We start from the raw sequence: 24,823 nt of genomic DNA on the forward strand, positions 1-24,823 counted from the left end.
ATGCAGAGGAGCTAGATAAATGACTTGATTTATCTTTCTGCCAGCAGTTGTAATTCACAACTGTTACTGTGAAATATGTGAGAAACTAAGCAGAGAACATCAGCTCTGGTTTACTTAGAACAACAAGAAAGGAAAAGAAAAACAATATGTGGCTTTGCTTTATTTAAGACACTTTTATGACTGAAGTGTGCTAATTAGGCTAAGTAAAAATGCACTACCATACTTTCATTTAATAAACAATTAGAGATGAATTTCCTGTTTCTACATGAACCTTTTGTCAGGTTTAGTCATGCATTTTTGGGCTTAATTAAGCCCATTTCATTGTGTTAATTTATTGCCATTCTATGGCAGGAAAATATTAAAAGACAGAAACCATGAACAAAGTATCTCCCATTAAGAATTAGTCATATTCAGTTGACTAATTGAAAAATAAGGAATTTTGGGACCAGGTACAAAGGGATTGTTAACAGCTGGGATACATCAATTTTTAGCTACTTTGTGTGTGTGTGTTACGTGTTATGAAGCCGGATAGAACTTTGTGTCCTCGTAGCTCGTGTCAGGAGGTGACAACACCAGCACCTACGTTTTCCAGGTAGGTGTAGCTCCACACTTTGCCGTCGGCGAACATGCGCGACACGATCCTGCCCTGCTTATCGATATCCGTCCTCTCGCTCATGGCCCCGCGCTGCAGCCCCGCCAGGCGCCCGTTGAAGAAATAGGACACGTTGACAGCAGCCAGGCCACTGCTGGGCAGCCACAGGAAGGGCCGGCCCAGCTGGTCGTAAATGATGCGCAGCGTGAATTTCCGGTGGTCGTCGTAGATCTTCTCCGTGCGGATGTTGCGGTCGTAGTCGATGGACAGCAAGTTCCTGCCGTGCACCTGCGGAAGGAAAGGAGGCTGCACTCAGTGCGTGGTGGGCACGCCGTCCCTCTGGATTTACAGCGGGAAAACAGGATGCACAACAGGGAAATCCTTTGGGAAAAGTGTAGGATTCCTGTTCACTGGCTTTTGCTTTCTACTTAGTAGTGCATTCAAATTTTTTTGAGTTTCTACTGGGGTATTTCCCATCTCCTGCAACGTGGGAGATGATATCCTACAGAGAAAGGCTTCTCTTACGGACAGAACAGACAGACACTGTGCACACCTTGGTCTTAAAGTGCAGAGAAACAAATTATTCTGCATGGAATATTTTTCTACTTATTCTGTTTTACTTTTCTACTATTTTTCTTTTGGTTTTGTATTTCTGCTATCAAATTTCTTACGCCTTTTCCCCTACAATCACTTTAAGAACAACAGAAGAAATTTTTGTGCCTTCATTGAGGTTTAGCCACTTGGCTTCTGTAATTGCAACACCCTACTTAGAATTTGTTCATGTACTATTTTCTTTGCTTACTTTCCAAATATTCAACAGATTCTTCACGTGGGATGGGCTTAAAAATACTGATCATACAGGTTGGGAAAGATGGACTTCAAGTGTTGAAAGCAAAGGTGCTAAACAATTAGGTTAAGTATTTTTCTTCACCCCCAACTCCTCTTTTTTTAAAATTTTCATTCAAAGTACAGCAAGAAGTGTTTCAGTGCTAGATTTTTTTTTTTAAATAAAAGAGCAAGACAGAGGCAAAAGAGAATAAGAATGCCAAATGAGGAGGCTCCTAGTGAGAGTTCTATAATGAGAGATACATAAATATATTCACTGGGGGGTAAGCCAAAGAATTCAGGCTAATGCTGTAATCTGATAAAGCTTCTTAAGTAATTTAATTGTAGGTGCATCATTAAGAAAGTAGAAGTTTTTAAATTAGATATAATTTCAGTGCAATGACTGCTTAAACAGTATTCATCAGTTTCTGGGAATTTGTTCTTTAGCTTATATTTTCCAGTGGCTTTGATTAAGCAACGTTTCCTCTTATCCAAAATTAAACTGTACATCAAAAAATATGTAAATTAACCCTGAGCCTTTCTTGAGGACATAAAAGTTATTCTGAGATATATTCACTAGCAGGGGTAAACCCAATTCCCACCACAACCAACTCAGTAGAAATTCAGTTATACAGACACATTTGAAATTAATACAATTTTGTGTTTGTAAAGAAATAATTATTTCAAATTATCGCTCATTATCCTAATTTTTTCCATTAATGAAATTAATCTCTTTAACAGTTTGCATTTCCTCAGTGGGCAATTACTAGGAAAAAAAGCTCTTTTCTGTGGGTTTTCCCTAAGGTTATCCCAGCAACAACTTGCCCTGTGATTCACAGAAAAGATAGTTTTTTTAAAACACCTTGTGGCAAAACAAGTCATATTCTGCTCTCCCCTTGTAATGAAAACAAAGCCAGGGAAGCCAAACTCAACATCAGTAGTTTCTCAACTGATTGCTCTTGTTTTGAAGGATCAACCCTGATGGCAGAGACATTAAAAAACCCCTTTTCATCAGCAGAAGAGAGCTTTCACTTCTCAAAAACATTTAGCTATAGAATTAAAGGGTTAGTGTATGCCTGAAATAGTCCAAGTTCTTAAGGTTGAGCAGATTTTCTAAAAAGAGAAAAAAATGTCTTTCAGAGAGATTATGAACTGAATTTTAGCTTTGGGGGCTTTGCTTGTTTTGGTTTTTTGTAACTTCTGAAGCTTCATAAATCAGCCAGGATTTCTGGGGTTCATTCCCTCCATTACAGTAACTGCAGTAGTAATTTGCATGAAGGAAAGTCTGACTCCAGGTAGCCTCTCTTTTCTCAAAAACATAATAGTAGTTATTTGGTTTTGCCGTAGAAAACAAAATTAGTTTTAAAAATAGGGTTTTAAAAATGATTACACAGACAAGAGCTGTGCAGACACGCAAACATCACTTGGAGATGCACACACGAGTATCACCTGCTTGGATAATTCAGTAACTTCATTTGCATTTGTAAAATAAGTAAAACCAGAGACTGTAATTGCAGTATCATATTAATTATAGAAACCCAAACAGGCTGACAAATTCCCACCCTTCCTGGGAACACTAATAGCAGTCACAAGTATCAGGACTGCAGATTACCCAACAAGCCCTTTCTCTTTTGTTCACTACCCACGTGCACATCTGGTTTTCCCTCAGCTGCTGCTGAAGAGGCTGTAGGGACGAGCCCTTTGTGCCTTGGAAAGGTCTGGCCACAGAAATCGCTTACATGATGCTGCACCATAATAAAAACTCTTCAGACAGGAATCTTATCAAGACTTTATCTGAAACTGCTGCAAGACACTGAACGTGTGCTGCATCAAACAGCAGCAGACAGTGAGTGGGGTAAGATAAAGGTGCAGTTCCTTTCTCAGGTTCATGAAATGTGCCCAGGCAGGTGTGAAGAGACCGACATGTCCTGCTGGGATGTGCCTAAAGCACGGATGGGCAGAGCCTGGGCTCAGGCAGCACCACTGCCTGAGGACTCAGAATCATCCAATACTTTGGGTTGGATGGGACCTTCAAAGATCAGCCAGTACAACCCCTCTGCATTGAGCAGGGACATCTTCAACTGGAACAGGCTGTGCAGAGCCCTGCCAACCTGACCTTCAGTGCTTCCAGGAATGGGGCATCTACCACTGCTCTGGGCAACCTGTGCCAGTGCCTCACCACCCTCAGCAGAAATTTCTTCTGTATACCTAGTTTAAATCTACCCTCTCTTAGTTTAAAGCTGCCACAGCTTGTCCTATCACAATAGACCCTAAAAACGTCTGTCCCCATCTTTTTTATAAGCTCCCTTTCACTACTGAAGCACAGGGGCATGGGCTCCAGCAAACACTCCTCAGAGTACTGCGAGGTGAAGTACTCAGCTAAGAGGTGAATCACACAGAATGCCCACCCCTCCAGGCACACTGGATCTGAACTGGGGCTCCAGGAGATGGCCCTGGTGCTCTGTCAGCTCTGCAGCAGTGCCCTGCTCTGTGTCACTGTGTGCCACAGCTGCCCCTGCTTGCCACCTGCTCCCCACAATGTTCCAACACACTTGCTCTGCTTCATTCACTAAACAATTTATAAAGATGAATTAGAATAAATGAGATGCAAATAAATTCTATGCTTTCTCCCTCGTTTTCAAATTTCATTTTTAGTCCACTCAACTTGTGATAATCTCATAGTGATTTTCATTTAAAAGAGCTAAATGGGTATGTGATTATTGTTACAGGAACTAACACCAGACAATTAAATGTTGAGGTGTTGCTAGATAAAACATTGTTTTGATTTCCATAAACATGATGCAAGAAAACCTATCTCAGGCAAGGCTTCAGCACTAAGATGTGTTTAACTTCAGCTAATTACCACAAGTACCTCTATTAGATTTTTCGTATTGAGAGTTAGGATTACTGCAATTTCATTTCAGCATCCTATTTATTTTTATTTTGAACACATAGTCAAAACGCAGAGCTGATCTATTTTCCACTTCTAATCAACTGCTGCAGGTCAACACATCAAAAATCAATTACACAGCCATGAAATTTAGTCATTACGGATTAGCTGTTAGTCTCATTCAATTTTTTTGTCTAACCTTCCCCCTCTCCCCAAGAAGTACATTCTGAGCATTTGTGAGAATAAAGAAAGACTTGTTAACTCAGCCCTGGAAATTAGATGTTAAGCAATAGGAAAATATAAAAGTTTACAACCAAGTAATTATGGGTTTTTTTCTAAGTCATTACATAATTGTTTACATATATTGTATTTGCTATATGATCTTGAACACACTAAACTGTATCTTATGTTCAGTGATGTTGAAAGAATTGCTAAAAGAATGAGGACTTGGTCAGTACTACACTTGTTTTCTGCCCAGTATCTCAAAGCCCTTCCAAAACTGCACATACTGAAGTAGCCCAGTCAAAAAAAATCAGTGAAAATCAGGCCAGCAAAGCACAGAATGGGATTAATCCAGATGCAGCAGATCTTTAATTTGGCAGGTGATGGATTACATGACCTGACTGTCTTCCTTATCCTGTGCTTATGATTTTGTAATTATGGCAATTATTTTCCCATCGTGACATTTGGGAAAGGGAATAAACACAACATGCCTGTCTCAGTGAGTCTGTAGGGGGATTTTACAGCAGCAGCTCAAGCTGTAGTTGTGTTTGCTCCCCAGCACCAGCCGGGATAAGTCTGCCCTGGCAGTTTTACAAGTGCTGAGTGCTCAGATTCCCACCCCCTTGAGAGGCAGAGTGTTCTGCAGGAACAGGGCAATCAAGGGGGAGGCTCTAGAATACATCTTTTGAGGAGTGGCTGAGGGAGCTGGGGGTGTTCAATCTGGAGAAAAGTTGGTTTGGGGAGACCTAATTGCTCTCTACAAGTCCCTGAAAGGCAGTAGCAGGCTGGGGGGCGATCTCTTCTGCCATATCTCAAATGAAACGACAAGAGGAAATGGCCTTAAGTTGCACCAGGGGAGGTCCAGATTAGATACGTGAAAACGTTTTTTCCTGGAAGAGTGTTCAGGCATTGGAATAAGTTGCCCAGGGAGGTGGTGGAGTCACCATCTCTGGATGTGTTCAAGAAGCACCTGGATATGGCATTTGGGGATACAGTTTAGGGCAATTATGGTGGGGCTGGGTTAATGGCTGGACTAAAGGATCTTGAAGGTCTCTTCCAACATTGATGATTCTGTGAATCTGTAATATCCTAGGTATATTTACCAATCTCTTTTGGAATACTTTTAGTAACAAAGCTCTATAGCTCATGGCAGTAGATGATCCCATGCAGCCAACTGAGCTCTCCAACAGTGTCACACCAAAGACAATCCCAGAGTTGTAAATTTTTAACAAATAATGTCCATCAAAATGAAAAAATTAATTTTCTGCCCGAAAAGGAAAAGGTGATTATTGTAACAACAGGTTCTACTTACCCTGAGCTTTCTTCCAAACACTGTCACTTTGCCTTTAATCTGCTCCTTCCTCAGGCGCCATTCAATTGAGTTTAAACCATTTTCCATGGGTAGAGAAATATTACATCGTCCTATGGTGGGAGTCACAGTCCCAGCCAGGACATGAGGTTCGCTGTGAAAGCTAATGCTCATGCCATTGGCATACATCACTCTCAAAGTACCATTATTACAGAGCTGGTAGCTGTTCCTCACTTGATCTACAGCAATAATGAAAAGAAAATAATTTAGCTACTCCAGTCATAAAGAAAACATATAGCTTAATTTGATTGGTTTTTTATTGCACTCCTGTTGATGTTAAATGAAGTCAGCCTGCAATTACCATTTACGTGGTACTATGGTGGAAATTACAGATGTTACTGATTCATGTAAAAAAAAGTAGTGTAGCAGTGAGCCTGCAGAGAGATACTGTGTTTATTTCATTATGTTTTCCCTTCAGTCTTAATTGTGAATCAAAATGCACAGTGATATGTGTTGAACCACGTAATTTATTTCTGATATGAACAAAAACTCCTGAAAACTGAACTGCTGGATAAACAACAAAGCATTAAACTCCAGGACAAAAAGAAAAAGAAGAAGATTGCTGGACTCTTTGTAAGTAGGAAGAAGTAAGTGCCTCTTCTTTTTGTTTCCCTCTGTTTAAAAACTGTCTCCAAGCAGAGGCTTTGTACAGAATTACAGTGTGGCTTTAAATCCTCAAGGTGTGAGGCTCCAGCAGTGCAAGCTGGCAGCCACAGTGGTTCCCTCTCCTGCCTCCTTGCCTCCCCACCAGAACCACACTGGCCTGATGTGCACACCCAGCCTCTGGCAGAGACGAGTTACAGAAACCATCCCGTGCTCCTCTGGCCAAGCAGTTCTCCAGCTGTTGGACACAGCCAAGTCCACTCTCAGCCAGGATGGAGCGCCACAGTGTGCAGCTGTCAGCAACACATCAATATTTGCCTGACAGAAGGACAGCACCTACGTAATTAATCATCTGGTATAAGAGAAATTAAGTCTTTGTAACCAGACCTGTCACAGTAGAATAGTCTATAAATGTTGACATTTATGTCAGGAGGAGACTATTGTTTGATGATGATATTCTCATTCCAGTGACATTTTATCTTAATTAAAAAAGCCCCATCACTCACCAAATTCCTTTCACTCTGTCTTTGATAACTGACTTCACTCCATCAGATACAATGCCTGGGTGGTGCTGGAAAGCTCTACACAAACTCTGAACCTCTGTTGCTACTGCCTCCTGCCATGCTCAGGCTGTAACACTGTTCTTGGAAGGGCCATCTCTGGCACCACACCATCCACTGCCCTGATTGTTCTACACTCTGATTAATGGCAATGTAAAAATTTGGAAGATTTCTGCTACTAGAAGGTTTCCTGAGCCTCTCCAGAAGGGTTTCCCCCCCAGGCAGCCATATCCAGCAGTCAGGTTGCATCTCTGTGGCACTGAAGTCAGGACCAATTTTGCATGAAAGTACAGAGAAATATGCCAGTGGGTGAGGTGACCCTGACCCAAGAGGCAGTGGCAGGACTAACTTTCCCCAGCAGACAGTGACCATACATACTTGACACAAAGCAGGACTGCAAAATGGCTCTTACCTGTCCTGAAGACCTGTCATTTTAGGAATAAGCTTTATGGGAGTTTTTCTTGCAAACCTTATATGGTTTCCCCCTGCTCATAAGTGCACTAATGACACGAATCGTTAGCGAATTGCTTTCTCAGGCTGTGTGTGTGGTTAGCAGGTGTGCTGAGAAGTGTGCTTTGGTACCTTGAACAACTGTATAGGAAGCCTCCACAGAGGAGAGATTTGTGATGACCGTGACATCGTCATCCCGATTAGAATTCTCAATGTCGATGGTAATAGACTTTTCCATTTCTCGATGAAGGCTAGTTACCACTCCAGTGGGACGTGTTACATTGGTCAGACGCCCTTCATGATCATAGCTAATAGAAAAGTTAGTGAGAGCAAAAAAGCATGAGGATATATGTTCATTTCAATACCCAATGTATTAATAATGCACCACATTAGTGCAAAAAACCCAGACTGAAACAGATTTTCAAGAACATCCTGGCCATATCTATTTCTCTGTTCTTGAAAGAGTTTATAAGGATGAAATAATATTTTTTAGAGATACTGATCTCAACTACATGGGTGCAAATCCAGGCTAGCATATTTTAAATTATTAATTAAATTACTATGAATATATGGAGTGATATTTGGCTCAAACAACTATAATTAGTAAATTAGTCTGCATTTTAATAGTTGCATTTCACTCTAAGGAAGTGGACTTCTGATGGACACTGCAATAAACAATTGCATAAACTGCACATTTGCTTTTGAATACTTAGTGGAAACTAAGTATGGTCTTAAGTGACAAATCAAGGAATAAACTTGCCATAAAGGATTAAAAAAGACATCATCTTGACAACATAATAATTTCATTTAGATCTTATCTGTGGTATTGAACTGCATTTTGGGGTCAGTATTTTGGCTCATAAAGATGAAAGATGAAAAGCACAGGATAGGTTGGAGTTGCACAAAGGGCAGCAGTCAGCACTCAGAATAGACCTTAGAAGATGAGTTAAATGCTCCAGAGGCATAAAGATGAAAAAAAAAGAAAAAAAAAAAGAAAAAAAAGGGCTTTCCATTATTTTATTGAGTTAAGTTTCTTTAGAGGTATAAAGGCTGAGGAGGGGGGAAGGAAGGAATGCTGCTGGAAATCAAATCATACCCTTTCCCCCTGTCCTTCAGTATGCTCTGTTTGCTAAAGAAGCAATGCCTTGGATCTTAAGGGTGAGAAATGGGGACCTGAAACAAAATCAGCATTCCAGTCTGACACTCTGCTTGCTGCAATTCTCTACTCGTGCAAGAGTCTCTCACCCAGCCGCTACCAAAGTGCGCGTGCTTCTAGGGAGCAGAAAGGCAAGAAAAAATGTCCTGTGTAGATAAAGGGAAGAGTTTAGGTAGAGATTGAAACCAACTGGTCGTCCTTTGAATGTAGAGATCCAGGGAGCAGGAAGCCTGGAAGAGAACTGGTAAATCCATTGCATTGCCTGAGAGTAACAGAAGAGGAGAGGAGCACATTTAGTGTCATGGAGCTAGCTCAGTTCATTGTAGGCTGTGGTTAGCTGTAAAGATGAAAAAAAATCAGAGCTCTCAACATGGCTTTACAATTAAAACACTCAATAAACCTCAGACTAGGCCACCTCAACTGTACAGCATATCTAAAAAATTAATACAAAGATTGGCTCCTCAGTTAAGACAAACGAAATATATGACTTTCAAATCCATTGTAAATGGCTGCACCCATTCAACTGAATATTGGGGAGGAAGGAAAAAAATCACCTGTGGAGCAACGAGTCTTACCAGAACCAATGGAAGTATTAGGCAAAGAAGGAAATCAATTAAACAAAGCATCATGCGACCTAAAAGGGACCAATAATACATTGTGTTCATTTAAGTAGTTCAGGATCAAAGAAAGATTAAGCAGCATGATTTTTCTCAATATAGTCACAAGTTTCTCTCCACATATACATATATTTTTATATATATATCTATATTATCACATCAGCAAGGTACTGAATAAAAGATAATATGTTGAGATAATCTATGAAAGTGGGTCTAGTTAAGTCTTAATAAAGGTCTTCACAAAAAAATATTGACAATTACTCAGAAAGAATAGCTAAAGGAAGAACTTGATCCAGCCAAGCATCTGTCTGGCAAGGGAAAAGAAAAATGGACAATTTCAAAAATCTTAAAGGTTAATGGTACCCATTAAGAGTCTGTATGTGGTGTGTTTCGTGACAAGCAGAGTGAGGAAGAGAACAATTAGATGTCAGATCTTACAGCAGAGACAGTGGTATTTAGGACAAACTGGAAAAGTCTGTGAGTATCTCCAGTGTGACTCTGCAGCACTCGGTGAACTTCCACAAAAGCGGCTGGTGAAATTCCCCGTCAGCAAATATATTTTAGGCAATGCAAATGAGACATTAATTTAAACTCTTCATTCACATTGCTGGGTTTTTAATTAACCTAGGAAAAATTCCTGGGGATTGCTGTGGGCTACTCACTGGAAATCTCTGTTCAAAATGTAAGGGCAGCCTAAAAAGTAAATACGGATGTGGATGTACAGAGACTGAAGCAGAAAAATGAAAATATTTCAGTGCTATTTCAAGAAATCATTGTTTTACCCCTGCCATGGGGCGTGTTCCTCAGTGCTGGTCATAGATTTGAAATCAGCAACAGTAGAGACTAAAAGAGTTTATAAGCAAGTGATGGATACACTTAACAAAATACATACAAAAGTACTCTCCTTGAAGATCTGCAGACCATTTAGTTTACGAGTTAGATAGATAAAAAAATCACTACTTAAATGATATATACACACTGTGATACCAATATATAAAGAAGGAATTTCTACTTTGTCCATTGTATCAAAATAAAATCTTATTTAAAAAATACCTTAAAGGTAAAAAAAAAAAAAAAAAAGAATATAACAGAAACCTTTCATGTACCACAAAATTTAAGTGAAATATTCCTGAGGGTTTTTTTAAATTTATGTATTATGTGAGAGCAAGTGCTCAGTAGAATACAACACCCAGACATTTCTCTGAATAATAAGAATAAACTATACATGAATTAAATGATTATATATGTCTCTTCTTCATGCCATGAACCTGGGTCTAATGAAGTAAAAAACAAAATTTACAATGAAAAATACATCAATTGACCCTGTGTCTTCTTCAGAAGCAGTCTCTACCTGTTGCAGTCTGTGACACAGCATCAGCCTGGATGAACCAGATCTGATAAGGCAACCTTTACATTTTCAAATGAGGTGGGCTCTGGGTACACTGAAATCTCTGAGCTTTTGTTACTGACTTCACTTAAGAGTAAGGCTTCATCCCAAGTTTTTCTACTAATAAAATTTCAAGGGCAGATAACCTTTCTTAATCCCAGTATCTTAAAAACCAACAAACAACAGCATCTCCCCACTGCTACCTCACCAATACTTTGCTAACTGTGACTGTGACTGTCTCCCTTGTCAGCAGGCAAAGGTTTCCCAGGACAGATCTGGGTGACACCAGGCACAAAGCTGGTGGCTGTCTCTGCCAGCCTGGTGGCTCTGAGCTGGCCATGGCCAGCCCATGGCCACACCTATAGCTCAGCCTCCACTGTGGGACACAGCTGAGCACGTGGCACCTTCTCAGGTAGCTACAAGCATCCCTTCAGTGTGCTTGTGACAGTGCCCTGAGGGCTGCTCTCTCTTGTCCACTACTGTGGCCCCTCTATTCCTTAGGCAATTTTTATGAGCAGCATCCCGGTCTCTGAGGTTTGAGTTGTGCTCCCCAAAGCTCGTGGGTGGGAGCAGGAAGGACAATGCCATACCCAGCACTGCAAAAAAGGAGGGACAGTAGCTTCTGACTTCACACAGAGCTGGGCAAGGCACAGATCCGCATACATTTACATACATCCCCATCGTCTCTCCCTTTTAAAACTGATTCAAGAAGAAAACTGCAGCATTCTCTCAGGATGCTCCCTAGACCAAGTGGAACTGCTTCAAAGACCTGTGCTTCATGCCTAAGCCAAGCTTAAATTACCCCATGTGAGCCTGCTGGTAGCTGTTCTATTATTGAAGAGCCTTGGCTGTTCCTACTGCAAATGAGCTGCATGCACATGCACAGATGCTATCTATAGAACTCACATATGGAGTGTGCACACACACAAAACCAGCTTGTGTCTGCAGCTCTCTGCATATGCAGATGCACACCTAGATCAACTGCACAAATTTAATTCTGAGAGCATTTTTAGGGTAAAGTTTCAGATAAATGAAAGGAATAGACCCAATAAGGTAACATGGCACTCCAGTGTCTGGTTGATATAAATGCACTGAAATAAATTTTTCATAAGAACTTTAGCTCATGTAGTATTTTACCACTTAAAGACCTCTGTTCTTTTCCAGTTCTGCTGCCATGTTAACAATTTTGAGTGCTGATTATGTCTGTATGAATGCATGAATGTAACTGCACAAAAAACTATTTTGTTGTCCTTATAAATTCTCATTGGCTAAATACTTTTTCCATCTTCAATTGATATTAACTTACAGCTACCAAAAAAATTGCAGAATGATGAATACAGAATTTTCTCTTAGGAGCTGTTTCAAAGAACAACAAGAAAACAGAAACCAGAAACCAGCAATGAGTGACTGTGGACTGTGATTAAGTTTGTATATTAGATTTAAATAATGTCTTTATGGTTCTCTCATCTCTGTGCTCTATGCTTATGAGAATGTATGTACAAATCTGTGAGAAAGTAAGTTAATTCTGCTGCCTCATCAAAGTTACTAATTGTCTAAGACAGTACCTCAGGCTGTAATATTTAGAGTTAAATATGGTATTTAACTTCCACTGACCTGAGGCAAAGGTTGTGCATCTTTTCTTATTTGATCTTGGAAAAAAATCTGCAGCCCTATGTACATGTTAACTGATATTTTCAGCTGACATCAGTAAGACATCAAAGCCCCTACCTTCTGTATTTCCTTAGGAATCATAATACAATTTTTCTAATTATCCATGCTAACTTAGCACTTGGTGTGACTCTCGGACACCAGTTCTACCAGTTTAGTAACTGGTAACTTTCTGATGACCTTTTTTAATATTTCATTGATTTTCCACGTAGAGTTTTAAATTACTTTGCTATTTAGTTTTCTATAATTAATTACTGGTGTTTTGAGAAATAACTAATTTATATGACTGAATCTTGGGCTACCTACTGAGGAAAAAACAACAACAAAAAGCCTTCCTAGAAGGGCACCCACATCTCCTCAGCAATAATATGAAGTTTTATTCTGTCTAGTCCAGCGAGCTGTTACGTGAGCTTGTAATCAGCAGGTAATACCTTCATGCAGTCATGTAACGGAACTGTTTTTGTAACGAATTTGTGGGAAAGAAATAATATTTGCAAAATATCAAGGAGAAACAAGCCACTCCCCACGTGAAGCCCCAAGCTGGAGGAGTCAGTGGTTGGGCATGCCGGGCCCCACGAGAGGGCACTGCTTTCCTTCCAACGGGAACCGACTGCAGCAGTCCGGCTGTGCAGGGCGGACGCTCTGAGCACACCGAGCACAGTTTCCTTCTATTCCTGCATTTCTTACGTTTCCTCTAAACAGAGGAAACAGGTGGCCAAGCTGAAGGCATCAGTAAACTAAGAGGTGTGCGCCATTGCTAGTCTGCAACCTTGAAAATAAGCCTGCCATTTAAAATTAAATATAAAGCCCTATTCCTATTTTCTACTCACTGATTTGGGGAATGATATTTATTAATGATTAACTAATTCAGACAAAATATATGGCATCAGACTTGCCATACTTAAATATATTTTTTCAATATGTCATTTAGCTTCTCTTTTAAAAATTGTTTTGATCAAAAAATGGCAGTAAGACTACTAAGAATAGGATAAATATTAATAAAAATCTGACTAGTTTTTCTAGATTTTTAATATACTTTTGAACCTCATCTCTTCAGATGAATTTCATTTAAAGAGGAAGTTCTGCCTATTTAATCTATATGCTCATGAACACCAGTGTGCTTTTGGGTTATCTACAAATTATGGAAGTTACACCAGGGGTCTGACAGATAGCTGGGGATCTAATTTCCTCACTTGTCTCAGGAATGAACAATCAGTGAAGTTAATCAACATTTTAACAACCATGAGTAATATACGAGGCTGAACAGAAAGAGAGATAATTTGAGTTCCAAAAGAAGCTGCAGCGTGAGGGTTGCTAGAGAGAGGCAGCTCAGTGTGGGCTGCAGTGGCAGTGCTGGGCTGCTCTGGCTGGGGGCTGTGGGCAGCTGTGCTGACCACAAGGACCAGCTTAACTAAGCTCTGGCTGTGGCACACGGTCCTTTGTGCTGGACAGGGATGAGCTGCCTCAAACTCAAAGCCCGGCAGGGATTGAGGTGGATCAGCACCCACCCAAAGGACCCAGCACAACTGACGCCATCACAAAGCCACTTAACCACGTCCAGCATCGCACTGGATTGAGGCACAATGGCCTTACTCAGTATCAGTGAAAAACCTACAACAAACTGCAGCAGGGTCAGTCTAGGACCTACTCACTACCATTTGAAAAATAAATGTATGCTTAATATATCCAAAAACATTCTTACTCATAAAATGTTGTCCATCCTGTTTCATCACTCTTCGTTGCTAAGAGACCACTGTTTCCATTATATGTCATTAATCCGAGCTCCAGGGTCTGTGTTGAGACCAGCTTGAGTCCACCATTAGTGCCAACAGCCAGCGTGACAATCTGATTATCCGGCATCAGTAAATGGCGGGGCATCCCACTGGCATCCCGACGCACCTTCAAGGAGTTGCCATTGTTGTCCATCACCTCCGTGACATCGTTATCGCTGCTATAGGTGAAATTGTACAAGTATTCCCCGGTAACGAGGCTGAGAGTGTACTGGTGAATCCCATCAGCATTGAAGACATACAGCTCCTGTTCTCCTGGAGATGCAGCTTCATATTGGTTAAAGGAATTAAGAATGGGCCTGTTTTTACTGACAGCCCTAATGCGGATATTTCCAAGATCAGCTATGTAGATGGTACCATCTGGGGCCACAGCTAAGGAAGATGGTGAATTTAAGATGGCATCAGTGGCATACCCATCATCCCCAGCATAGCAATTACAGTTGACATCATTTTTGCAATCACAGTCTGAAGCTGCCCCTGCAAGAAGGCATATTTCTCCATTGGTAGTTACCTGGCGTAGCCGATTAATTTTTTTTTCATCTGTCTCACTGATGTAAAGAACTCCTGTGTGTGAGATGGCAATGGCACTGGCTGATTCAAGTGCAGAATGAATAGCCAGTTTGCTAAGAGAGTAGTCTATACCAGGAACCTGGCAGTGCATGGGGCGTCCAGCAATAATGCTAACTTGATGGTTTTCTGTGATCCGTAAAATAACATTGTTCTCTAGGACATAAAGGGAGTTGTCCATGGGATTGACAGCGAGATCAGTAGGCCACTCCAGCCGTACCTATGAGTTGCACAAATTATTACTGTAAAACTCGAAACTGAAAAGTACACTCCTAGTGCTTAAAATTCCACGTGTAACAACAGCAAATTAGTGAGGGGTTTATCAGCGTAAATCATGAAACCAAGTCATGAACGGCAACTATTTCAAACAATGATTTTGTTTTTCAGAAATATTAAAGCTACGTGCAGTTGTAACTTTGCCTAATTGTGTTTCTGTGCAAGAATGAACGCTACATTGTGGAAGCTCTACAATAATTACAGAAAAACAGGCAATTAAGACAATAACTCCCATTATCTCAACCTTATTTCTCTCTAGTTGCATAAATAAACTGTGTTAGCCACAGTAAAAAGGATGGTTCACTCATTTCAGTAACAAATCAAATACGTTATCATCTTGTGCTGCGCGATGTATTTCTTAAGTGGCCAGGCAGTCATCCAAAATAGATGCCCATCTCTTCTAAGGCAGAGAAGAAAATAAATGCAGTAAGAATCTACCTGGGTGACATCCATGCTGGAATCACAGCTGAGAGGTCGAACAGCAGTTAGGTCATTGGAGCCCAGCAGGGTTGATATAATTCCGTTCTGATCCACTTTTCTAATCATAGTGGCGTCAACAAAATACATGAGTCCATACTTATCCACTGCAATTCCTGCAAATATAAAACCCAGGCATCAGTGCAGCAGCAAAGCTCCTGCCTTCAAGGCAGGCTTTGTCTTGTTTACAAGATGGTGAAATTTGTTCACTTCCCCCATTCTTTCCTCCCTCCCAACCTGAGCACAGGTCCGGGAACCCTCCAACAACCCATAGTTCTGCCAAAGAAATAGCATCAAGCAGGTTTATCCTTCAGGGCTTTAAAGAAAACCACAGAAATCCCCAAACAAGCCAAAGACCCAGCAAAATGCATCAACTTATTTCTAGATTCACATTCTGTATATTACATAAACCCAAATAAAAAATTGTCTCCTAATTTTACTCAGAAATTTGAGGCATTGCTTTCTTCACCTGAAGAATCTAATGAGGATGAAGAATTTTTAGAAATCTTTTAAAATACCTTCAAAATTTTTTTGAAAACTAGCAGGACATTGTATTATTTCTGGATGTTTTTTAATTCTTTGACCTGTTGCAGTAAAAATACAGAAAGAACATCTGGTGTTTCCAGATGAAGACACAGGGGTTGCCAGCCTAAAATAAAAAGGGAAGGTTCAATGCCTGTCGCATTGTGAGTCCTTAGAGAGGAAAGGCACAGAATGAAAGGGTGCTCCCTCGGAGGAACACACGGATGCTCCTGCTGTTTGGGAAGGAGGGCAGCCTTTTTTTCACTTGCCTTTCCTGCTTTGATTTGATGCACTGCCTTGTCCATTTCTCAGGCTGAAAATAAAATATTGATCTAAAAAAATTCTGTCTTCAAATGGTTGCAGTTCCCATCCTATTGGGCAGTGAGGGAAGATACAGCTTCATTTTAAAAATTTCTATGTGTTAAGTGGAAGTACTTCCTATACAAAGAAACTGGACTTTCCATTTTTGTGTATCTCTTTGATCATCTAGTTATTTTCAGCCACTCAAAAAAACCTAAATATGTTTGAAACACCTGGCAAGACACCTGATTAATTCATCCTTACAATTAAGAAGAAACAACAGAGAAAAAAAAGCCTTAAAAAGAAATGCATCCCCAAATCTCTGTATCACCTTGGAAACTTCTTGTCAAAAATTAGAAACTGGAAAGGGCAAAAATCCTTTTATTTTTTTCTCCGACTCTTAAGTAAAAGGAGATACATAGAGGAAAACCTCAGAGAAAAGCCACAGCAAGCAGTTCCTCTCCCCAAAGACTGCATCTCAAACAGTAATCAGTTTTCCAGTTTACACGCTTGCTTCTTGGAGTGAGCAGTACCCTGCTAATTTGTGTTCTGTTCTCCTTTTGCAGCACCCAGTGTCGGGGTAATAAAGTTTGCTTTAACTAAACAAAGCACGAACACTTGCCAATCCACTGTAATTAAAGCCCAGAATAAAAATCACCGAACAAGGAGTGATTTAATTGCCAGATAATTATTTCCACATCCAGCCTAGCTGCACGCAGTCATTTTCTCCGGCTTCTTTTCCTCCTTTACCTCGAGGGCTCATTAGGGTTGCGTCCACTGCCTTCCCTCCATCCCCGCATCTGGCTTCGTCAAAGGGCAGGCACTGCTCTCCTGTCCCTGCCACCACTTCAGAGTTACCAGCAAGGTCCTTCGTGCCCGTGAGGGACTTGACTTTGTATATCCGTCGGCTATTGGTGTCCGACACGTAGAGTGAGCCTGAAACAGGGTCCACGGCCAGATAGTATTTATGAGCGGGATTGTTGCTTTAGAGAAAAAGAAAGCATAAAACAGAAACAGCTGAGCAGTCTAGAAACTTCACAGGCTTTCAGAGCTTGGATACTCATCAGGCACAGAAAGATCTGGAAAGAAAGTCTGACACCTTCGTACAGAGGTGAGGTCTGAAGGACCATCACCTGAGGCCCTAACTTGATTAGGGCCTGGTCAGAGGGATTGTAATTTTAAATCTCACTCATCCTTCTACACTGAACCTTGCACAGCAGAGCCCAATAAGCCAGAGCTGCACAGCAGTCTTTCCTCTTGATCTCTTTAGCCCTTTAGATCTGCTCCAGGTCAATTCTCTTCGGCTTATCTGTTTCCCTGCTACCTTGTTTAACTTCCTTTGGAAGCAGAAGTCATAGGAGTAAGATCAAAGAATCAGCTCTGAGCTACTTAGATTACTTAGTCACAAGATTTGTGAGGTTTTGTATAAATAGGAGGCAGAGGCATAACAAATTTATTTCTAAAGCAAATTTGTTCTCATTCATTCTTATCAAGAATCTCATTTACAGCAGATGAAGTTGGTTATATAACTAGAGCCAGAGACCCCAAGTGTCTGACTTTAACTCCAAACCTTCTGTCATTGAAAAACTGGTCCTCAGTTTGTGATTGGAATGGGCGCTCATATGGAAAGCTACTTCTCTTCTGAAATATATGTTTTTTGACAGCTTGTCACATTTTGGAACTACTTTAGCAAATCATCTGCAAATTGAGAAATGTCAATCTTCACAATATATATACATTCACACACACAGAACTGCAGTGCAGAAATATTTTCAAAATCTTGCCTGGCTAGTTTTACTCAGTTTATTTGGATTTTAAGCATGATGTGAATTTTCCAGCCTTTGGAGCCTATGGGTGAGCATAAATAAGGTCAATGGTGGTTTCGAAGCATAGAAGACAAATGAAGACAGGAAGAAAAAAAATGAAGGTTACTTACCAGTAACCAGAGATATTTGCCTCCAAATATCCACACTCCTAGTTTCATGTGGCAAAAGTGCCCATCTCCAAGAGTGAGGATACACAGAGGTAAGTTATGATGGACATAAGCCATTTCTTGATCAGAATTGCTGAAACTACAATAAAGCCACTTTCGGCAGATGGATCCATTGGCACACAAAGGTGACTGTGGTCGTGGGGTCATGACCAGATTTGGAGGAATGAGGAGGCCCCAATATATCACTTTCTACAGTTAATTTCCTCTATGCCAGTCTTTGACATGCCATGGGTTTAGGTCAATAATGGTTTGTTCTAAGACTGTAGAAAGTAGAAAGGAGACTGGTTTGATTGCAATTCAGTTGGCAGTGGCAATAGCATCTGCTGAAGTCTAGGAGTGTAGAAATTAGAGATGAAGAAATACAATAAACAAAAAATACTGGCAGGTTTATTTCATGCATGGATCTCAAAGTACTTTAAAAAGATGGGTGTAGCACCCATTTTACAGAGGAGGAAACTGAGGCACAGAGAGGTTAAGTGGTGTAGACAAAGTTATGCAGGGAAACTAGTGACATGCTAGTGACATCTAGAGATTAGAGCACAATCTCATTATTCCCCAAATTCCTCTCCTTATCTTCAGCAGCAGACTGCACCTCTTCACTACGCCCTTATCACATTCCTTCTCATCCCTCCAAAATAATGCTCAATCTTCTCTGCAACATAGAAAAATAATTCTTTCCACTTTAGAGATTCCTCCAGTCTCTCAGGTATCTGAGCCATACAAACACCTGCACGTTTGTCACTGCTTTGAAATTCTGCTGTTCTCCCACCACGCTTTCCCCTCACGCTGAAGATCACGCTCTGCTGTGGCACTGTATTTGTGTGTGCTGTACTTCACAAATACACCCAAACTTAGCTCAAGGCTGCCCTGCAGCTGGTGCCTTTTGCACAGTCCTTCTGAAACGAGGCACACTCCCCCACCCTGGCCAAACATGGACCTGAGGCAGGCACAGACGGGAGCTGGGCACAGACAGGAGCTGGGCACAGACACTGCTGCTTGCACCTGGAAGTGAGGGCCCTGCTGGACTCAGTGGTGAGAGCTGTACACACAGGGCCCAGGAGAGCAGCAGCCACCCTGCAGGAATGGAAGGGTCTCTCTAGTTTTCACACATGATTTTGCCAGCCTGTGCCCACCTCTGCCTCCCCTCTGCCCTCAGCCAGCCCTAGGTGTGCCCTGCTGCTACCAGGATGGGACAAGAAATGAGTCAGGGTAAAGAGCAATGGCAGAACATGGGCTTATTTCCCTCTCCTCTCCTGCAGTCATGGTGCATCCATGGAACTCACCCTGCCTTTCTCCTCTGGAATCTCCCCCAGGGCAGTTGTGCCAGGGAGTTAGTCACAAGCTTTGATTCCAGATCAAAGAGCAGCAAGCTGCAGACTTGTTCCATACTCCTTCCCTCTTTCCTGAGCTAGGTAAGGGAACAGATAGTGGAAGACTTTAAGCAAATTTCTGAGGGAAAATGACTGCTGGAAGGTAACATGCACTCACTGTGCTCCCAAAGAATCGATGAGACCATTACCTCCAACAGGGACTTGTTTTATAAATGAGTACTCAATAATTCTCGAACTGCCATCTGAGCAATTAAAGACCTCTGCCTCTCTTTTCTCCTTGCCATTGTAATCTTTCACTTGAATTACAGGAGGCCAAGGGTTGTACCTTGTTTTAAAAGATTTTCCATGGCATTCAGTGTTGCTTAGAGGCCTCTGCCAATAATGTCTGTGCCTCCAGCCCCCCGAGTGAATGTGTGGTCACACCCACCTGCAGCCTCTCTCTGCTCTCTGAGGGAGCCGGGGGCCTGCCAGCAAGTGCAGCTCATTCTCCCTGTTCTTCTCACAGATGCATCAAATTCACAACAGTGCAAAACCAGCTTTTCTTTAAGTTTAACCAAAAGAGAAGCTGTCCAGAGCAAATCTCTAAGCAGCTGAAAAATGAACTAGGCTTAGTTGAAGCAAATGAGGAACCTCCGGCATCACCAATAATCATTAGCAAATTGTGAATGAATTCATCCAGATAAGAATAGTTAGGGGTGTTACACTTACTATGCCAAAATATACTGTTAAGGGGAAATGATCCTGTTTAGTCCAAACCATCTATTGCATCAACTTGCATCACAGAAATGGAAAGTATGGTTTTAAAAGGGTAATGCACAGGACACTATGGAATAGTTTACAAGAGCTGTTCTTGTTCTTGCCCTTGATTTTCTCCAGGGTGAACATCCTCCCTGTCCCAGATGTGGCATGAAAGGAGGCACAAGTGTTCCCTATGCTGCAGCCATCCAGAAGACCTGGTGTTCTCCTGACATCCAGGAAAATTATGCCTCCCTCCTGAATCTCACAGTGACTTCATCTAGTGGTTGCACACAGCCAGCCCCACAGGTTGGCTATTAAATGTGTTTGACAAAAGAAATATAAACTAAATTATGGTAAAGGACAGCGGGTTCAGAAAATCATTAATGACCAGAAAACGAGTTTTTGACCTATATGCAGTCATTAGTGCTTTTGTGAACCTTTCTGGCATTTGTGAAAATGCTGTTGTAGTTTACCTTGACCATTTAGACCAATTATAGACACCAGGGAAAGGTGTTTATCTAGAAGTTAGCTTGGGGTTCATTATATTTGCATTCTACTAGAAATTTCTGATTACTTTCAGAACTCATTGGCTGCTTTTTGACAGCATTTCATAATTGCTAATGCTTATCATATTCATAACACACAATTAGCACATAAAAATGTTTCTATATATGGTACATGAAGAACATAACATTACACAAGAAGCACAACACAAAAAGCAAACACAATGAAGCAAACAAACCATATCAAATTATATGGGAAAGAGCTCATGTCTTACCTATGTTTAAACTCTTTATTTCTTTATTGAAAGGGAACAGAAGAAAAAAGAACAAACAGTTAGCTGAAGAATAGATGGTAAAGCAAACATAGTATTTGTTTTATTTTACAAAAGGACACAGGAGAAGATATCTCTTTTCAGCACTAGCCTTAGCTTAGTTTACAGATGAAGAGTGACTGGGAGGGATAGAGCTGCAAGCTAATTCCCTATAGGATACCTCTCCCCCCACCCCCCTCCCCTCATATTTAGGAAACTTTCTGAACCACTGAAAGAATTTTCACATGGAAATACACGTAGCCTGGGGGCTAGGAGTGAGAGAAACTGGCAGTTCTCTGAATACAGAACTGGGCAGGGGGAAGCACTGGGCTTAGGATATTGTCTGCCAGTTGGAGGCAACCTCTTTAATCGAAATAGTTTTCCAACAGGCTATTTCTAGACAAATTTTTACTATGCAGTTTGTTTTTCTCTCCTCCCAGTCTCTAACTGCTTAAAGCAAGATGCTCCTTGGTATCTGTTTAAGCCTACCAAAGCCAACGTTAGGGTAAAAAAGCCCCTTCTAAGTGAACAGTAAGGTACTGTACAATGGGAGATAAACAGCATTAACTGATCCACAGCTTCCTGCCCAGACACAAAGCCAAAGGAAAAGTGCTCTCTACTTCCCACAAGAAAATTAACACATTCTCCGCTCCCACAGCATTTCACTGTGTTGATGCAATTTCCATTTAGGAATAGGCACTGAACAGAGCAAAGAGGTTTGTGACTCCTGAGCTGCAGCAGTCCAGGCACAGCCCCCAACTTACAACCCCAGCGTGAAGCCCAACATGCAGCGCTTGAGTCCAAATTCCTACTGGCCATTCCAACCAGGCACCTTCACAAAGGACAGTGCGAAAGAAATATGCACACTGGGATGTTCTGATGTATAAAGGCACTCGAGGTTTTAAGGGCTTATGTGAAACCAAAATTACATCAGCTGTGCAATCTAAACAAAGCGATGTATTTGGTTTGTCATACTTGTGGATGTACTGGTTGCAACATAATCCAAACTGCTTGATATGAGCTGATGACTCTGCTCTTGTTCACACTGAAATGGCTCAAATCTTCAAACTCTTACCCGTGTAACTCATGCAGATTTCAAGATGAGCAATGAATCACAATTATTGCTATAGATTATGTTTGCTGGAATGGACCTTAATTCCCTTTAGAGGAACGGGGAGTAAAAGACATCATAATGTAATCCTGAAGTCTGTAAATCCTAAAAATCTATATGTTGAGTCCTTTGCAGCTGTCCAACAGCACTCACAATGCAGTAGCTTCATTGTTAATTGCTTCTAGTTATAACAGAAGCTAAAGAAACTATGCTATGGAAAACAGACTTTCATAAAGGAGAAAGTGGACAACAGCAGATAAAAGTCCATCTTCTATTTCTTTACTGATGTCCTTTCCAATTTTCCCTGACACATGATGAAAACCCAAGTTCCCTCTCAATCTCTCTCTCAGAAAGAGAAAGCAAAGTACTCACACTAATACTATTGTAAACTTTGAGGCAACATTTTCAAACATCAGGTGGGCTAGGAAACTGTCACTGGCTGATACTGGTAAGTGAGGTGCATAAAAATGCATTATAAGAAGTATCCTAAGCTGAAAATGTTTCTTTTCACCTATAAAGCTGTAGTCCTATTTATGAGAAAGCTAAAAAGATCTGAACAACTTAGAAAAAAAATAATTAGCATATTCTATATAATGCAGAGTTATAGTGCATATTGATATAAATATTTATAGCAGGTCACACTTCCACGCCAGCTACCTTCTGTGGTTTAAACTGAGCTGCTAGCAGAGAGCACTGGATGATCCATGACTTTTTAAAAAAAATATAATGAGGCAGCCTGATGGTGTATGAGGCAGGTGTCAGAGAGTGATTTCAGAGTTGAATTGGCCTGAATCAGATCTCCTTCCTTTTCTATAGAATCAGAATTCACAATAGTGACATCAACAGAATGACATGAATGAAGAGAGGTGTAAAATAGAGCTAAGCCTCCTATTCTTTAACAGTCCAATCATTTTGCACTTTTTCCCACTAAATAAAAATTAAATGTACAGTGGAAACAGAGGAATTGGTTATTGGTCATATCATTAAAAAAAAGACTTGTGACCTAATTTCACTCAATGTACTTTGCAGCTATATCCAATTTCCAGGAGCACTACTGCTCCTGCCTGAGTGGGCTCCAGGAGGGTCAGCAGACAGCCAGGGCATGCTGTATTCCTCATTTTTCTCCAAATACTCAGTAGTGCTGTAAGTATAAGGTCCCGTTACATGAGCTAGGGTTTGAAGCAATAGCTCTTGCCTCTCCTAGAAGAATGAAAAAAGGAGATGGAACAGAAACGTGTGAAGTGGTACACTCTACACTCATGCCTTCCCTATTAAGTGATCAAATCTTAAGGTTGGAAGGGGGCACGGGACAGCGGGAAAGAGTTACAATCTTAAAAAGAGTTCTGATGATGCAAAATAACTCAGTATGTCAACCTGAACTGCACTTGGCAACCTACAGAAATAGACTCACAAGCATGGAAAAGAAATGTGAAAGTGGATCTCAAAACCACTGGCAGGAGAACCTTCCCTCTGATCTCAAGAGACTGTTACACCTCTGCCTGTCACTGTGGCTCAGTACCTAAGGGCAGTCAATTCCATAGTTTTCAAAACAAAACTAAAAGATGCACTGAGGGAGAACTGAATCAGTGATTACTAACGAGAGAGAAAGAGATAGTTTGTATTTCCTGTACAAATTAATTTGTACTCTTAAGCCCTTCACTTCAGTCACTGCTCTGGTAAGTTACAGACTTTGAGCTATGCATTTCTGTGCCCCATTTCTCCACTGGAATTTAAATAGGTTGAAAGTGACAATGTTTTTCAAAATTATAAAAAGTAATGGTAAAGGCTGATTTGAGCACAGGCTCCAGAAGCGAAGCGCTGAGGTTAAGCCTTACCTCAGCTCCAGTATGCTAGTGACATTCCTGGAGGGGAAGATACGCCGAATATAGTTAAAATCCCCAACAAAGAGACTTCCATCAATACCCACTGCCAGTGCTACAGGGGCCAAGAGCTTATTTCCTTCTGCCAGACCATTGCAGCTCGGACAGGAGATGCTTCTGCGGCGCCCGTTCCCCATAATGCTGGTTATCACAGCTGGCTGCTGGGTGAGAAACTGATTTTCTCCGTTGCCTTTGTGCAATATACCTAAGGACAGAGAGGAGAAGAAGTGGTTATTACCACCATTCATTGCAGGGGACTGCAGGCTGTTTTCTTTTCAACAGCTGCTTTTAAGGACTGTTATAATGAAATGACTCCACCATTTGGTTTTTCAACGGTGCAAAAAGAGCAGAAGCATTTTGCAGGAGTAAAAATAAAGGTGTAATGAAGATTCAGTGTTAAAACCCACACACATACACAGCTACAGACCCAAACCTACACCCAGAGTCCTTTGGTATTTGTCATGAAAGAAAACCCTGCCACACAGCTCTGGCCTGGGACTGTGGTTTCGATGGTTTCTGAGTGGGTGGAGAAGAGCTGTTCCTTATTTGTGTCTCACTCCAGTTTCCTGTATCATGTTTTGTTTGGAATTCTGTGCCAACCTTACTGTTCTCTTTCCACCTCTCAGTCTTTCACACTTTTTAAATGGAAAATGAAAAATGAGAAATGGAGGCACCAGAGAGGATG

The 24,823-nt window shown here is 41.1% G+C and overlaps 1 protein-coding gene across 15 annotated transcripts in view; it reads right to left on the reverse strand.

Annotated features, from left to right (window-relative positions):
• TENM2 (teneurin transmembrane protein 2) overlaps nt 1–24,823 on the reverse strand; it is a 654,736-nt gene that overhangs the window by 7,843 nt on the left and 622,070 nt on the right. For 12 of the 15 annotated variants that reach the window (XM_019289969.3, XM_010406241.4, XM_010406240.4 and 9 more), the window contains 8 exons: nt 24,094–24,343; nt 21,112–21,132; nt 17,022–17,254; nt 15,411–15,565; nt 14,042–14,916; nt 7,644–7,819; nt 5,842–6,077; nt 584–880 (listed from right to left, as the gene is read on the reverse strand). In XM_019289969.3, the coding sequence (XP_019145514.3) occupies nt 584–880; nt 5,842–6,077; nt 7,644–7,819; nt 14,042–14,916; nt 15,411–15,565; nt 17,022–17,254; nt 21,112–21,132; nt 24,094–24,343 (2,243 nt within the window). The remainder of the gene's footprint in view (nt 1–583; nt 881–5,841; nt 6,078–7,643; nt 7,820–14,041; nt 14,917–15,410; nt 15,566–17,021; nt 17,255–21,111; nt 21,133–24,093; nt 24,344–24,823) is intronic. The other 3 variants (XM_019289972.3, XM_039559480.1, XM_010406234.4) reach the window with 1 other exon arrangement.

The sequence above is a fragment of the Corvus cornix genome, chromosome 13, assembly GCF_000738735.6.
Source record: "Corvus cornix cornix isolate S_Up_H32 chromosome 13, ASM73873v5, whole genome shotgun sequence".
Taxonomy (NCBI): domain Eukaryota; kingdom Metazoa; phylum Chordata; class Aves; order Passeriformes; family Corvidae; genus Corvus; species Corvus cornix.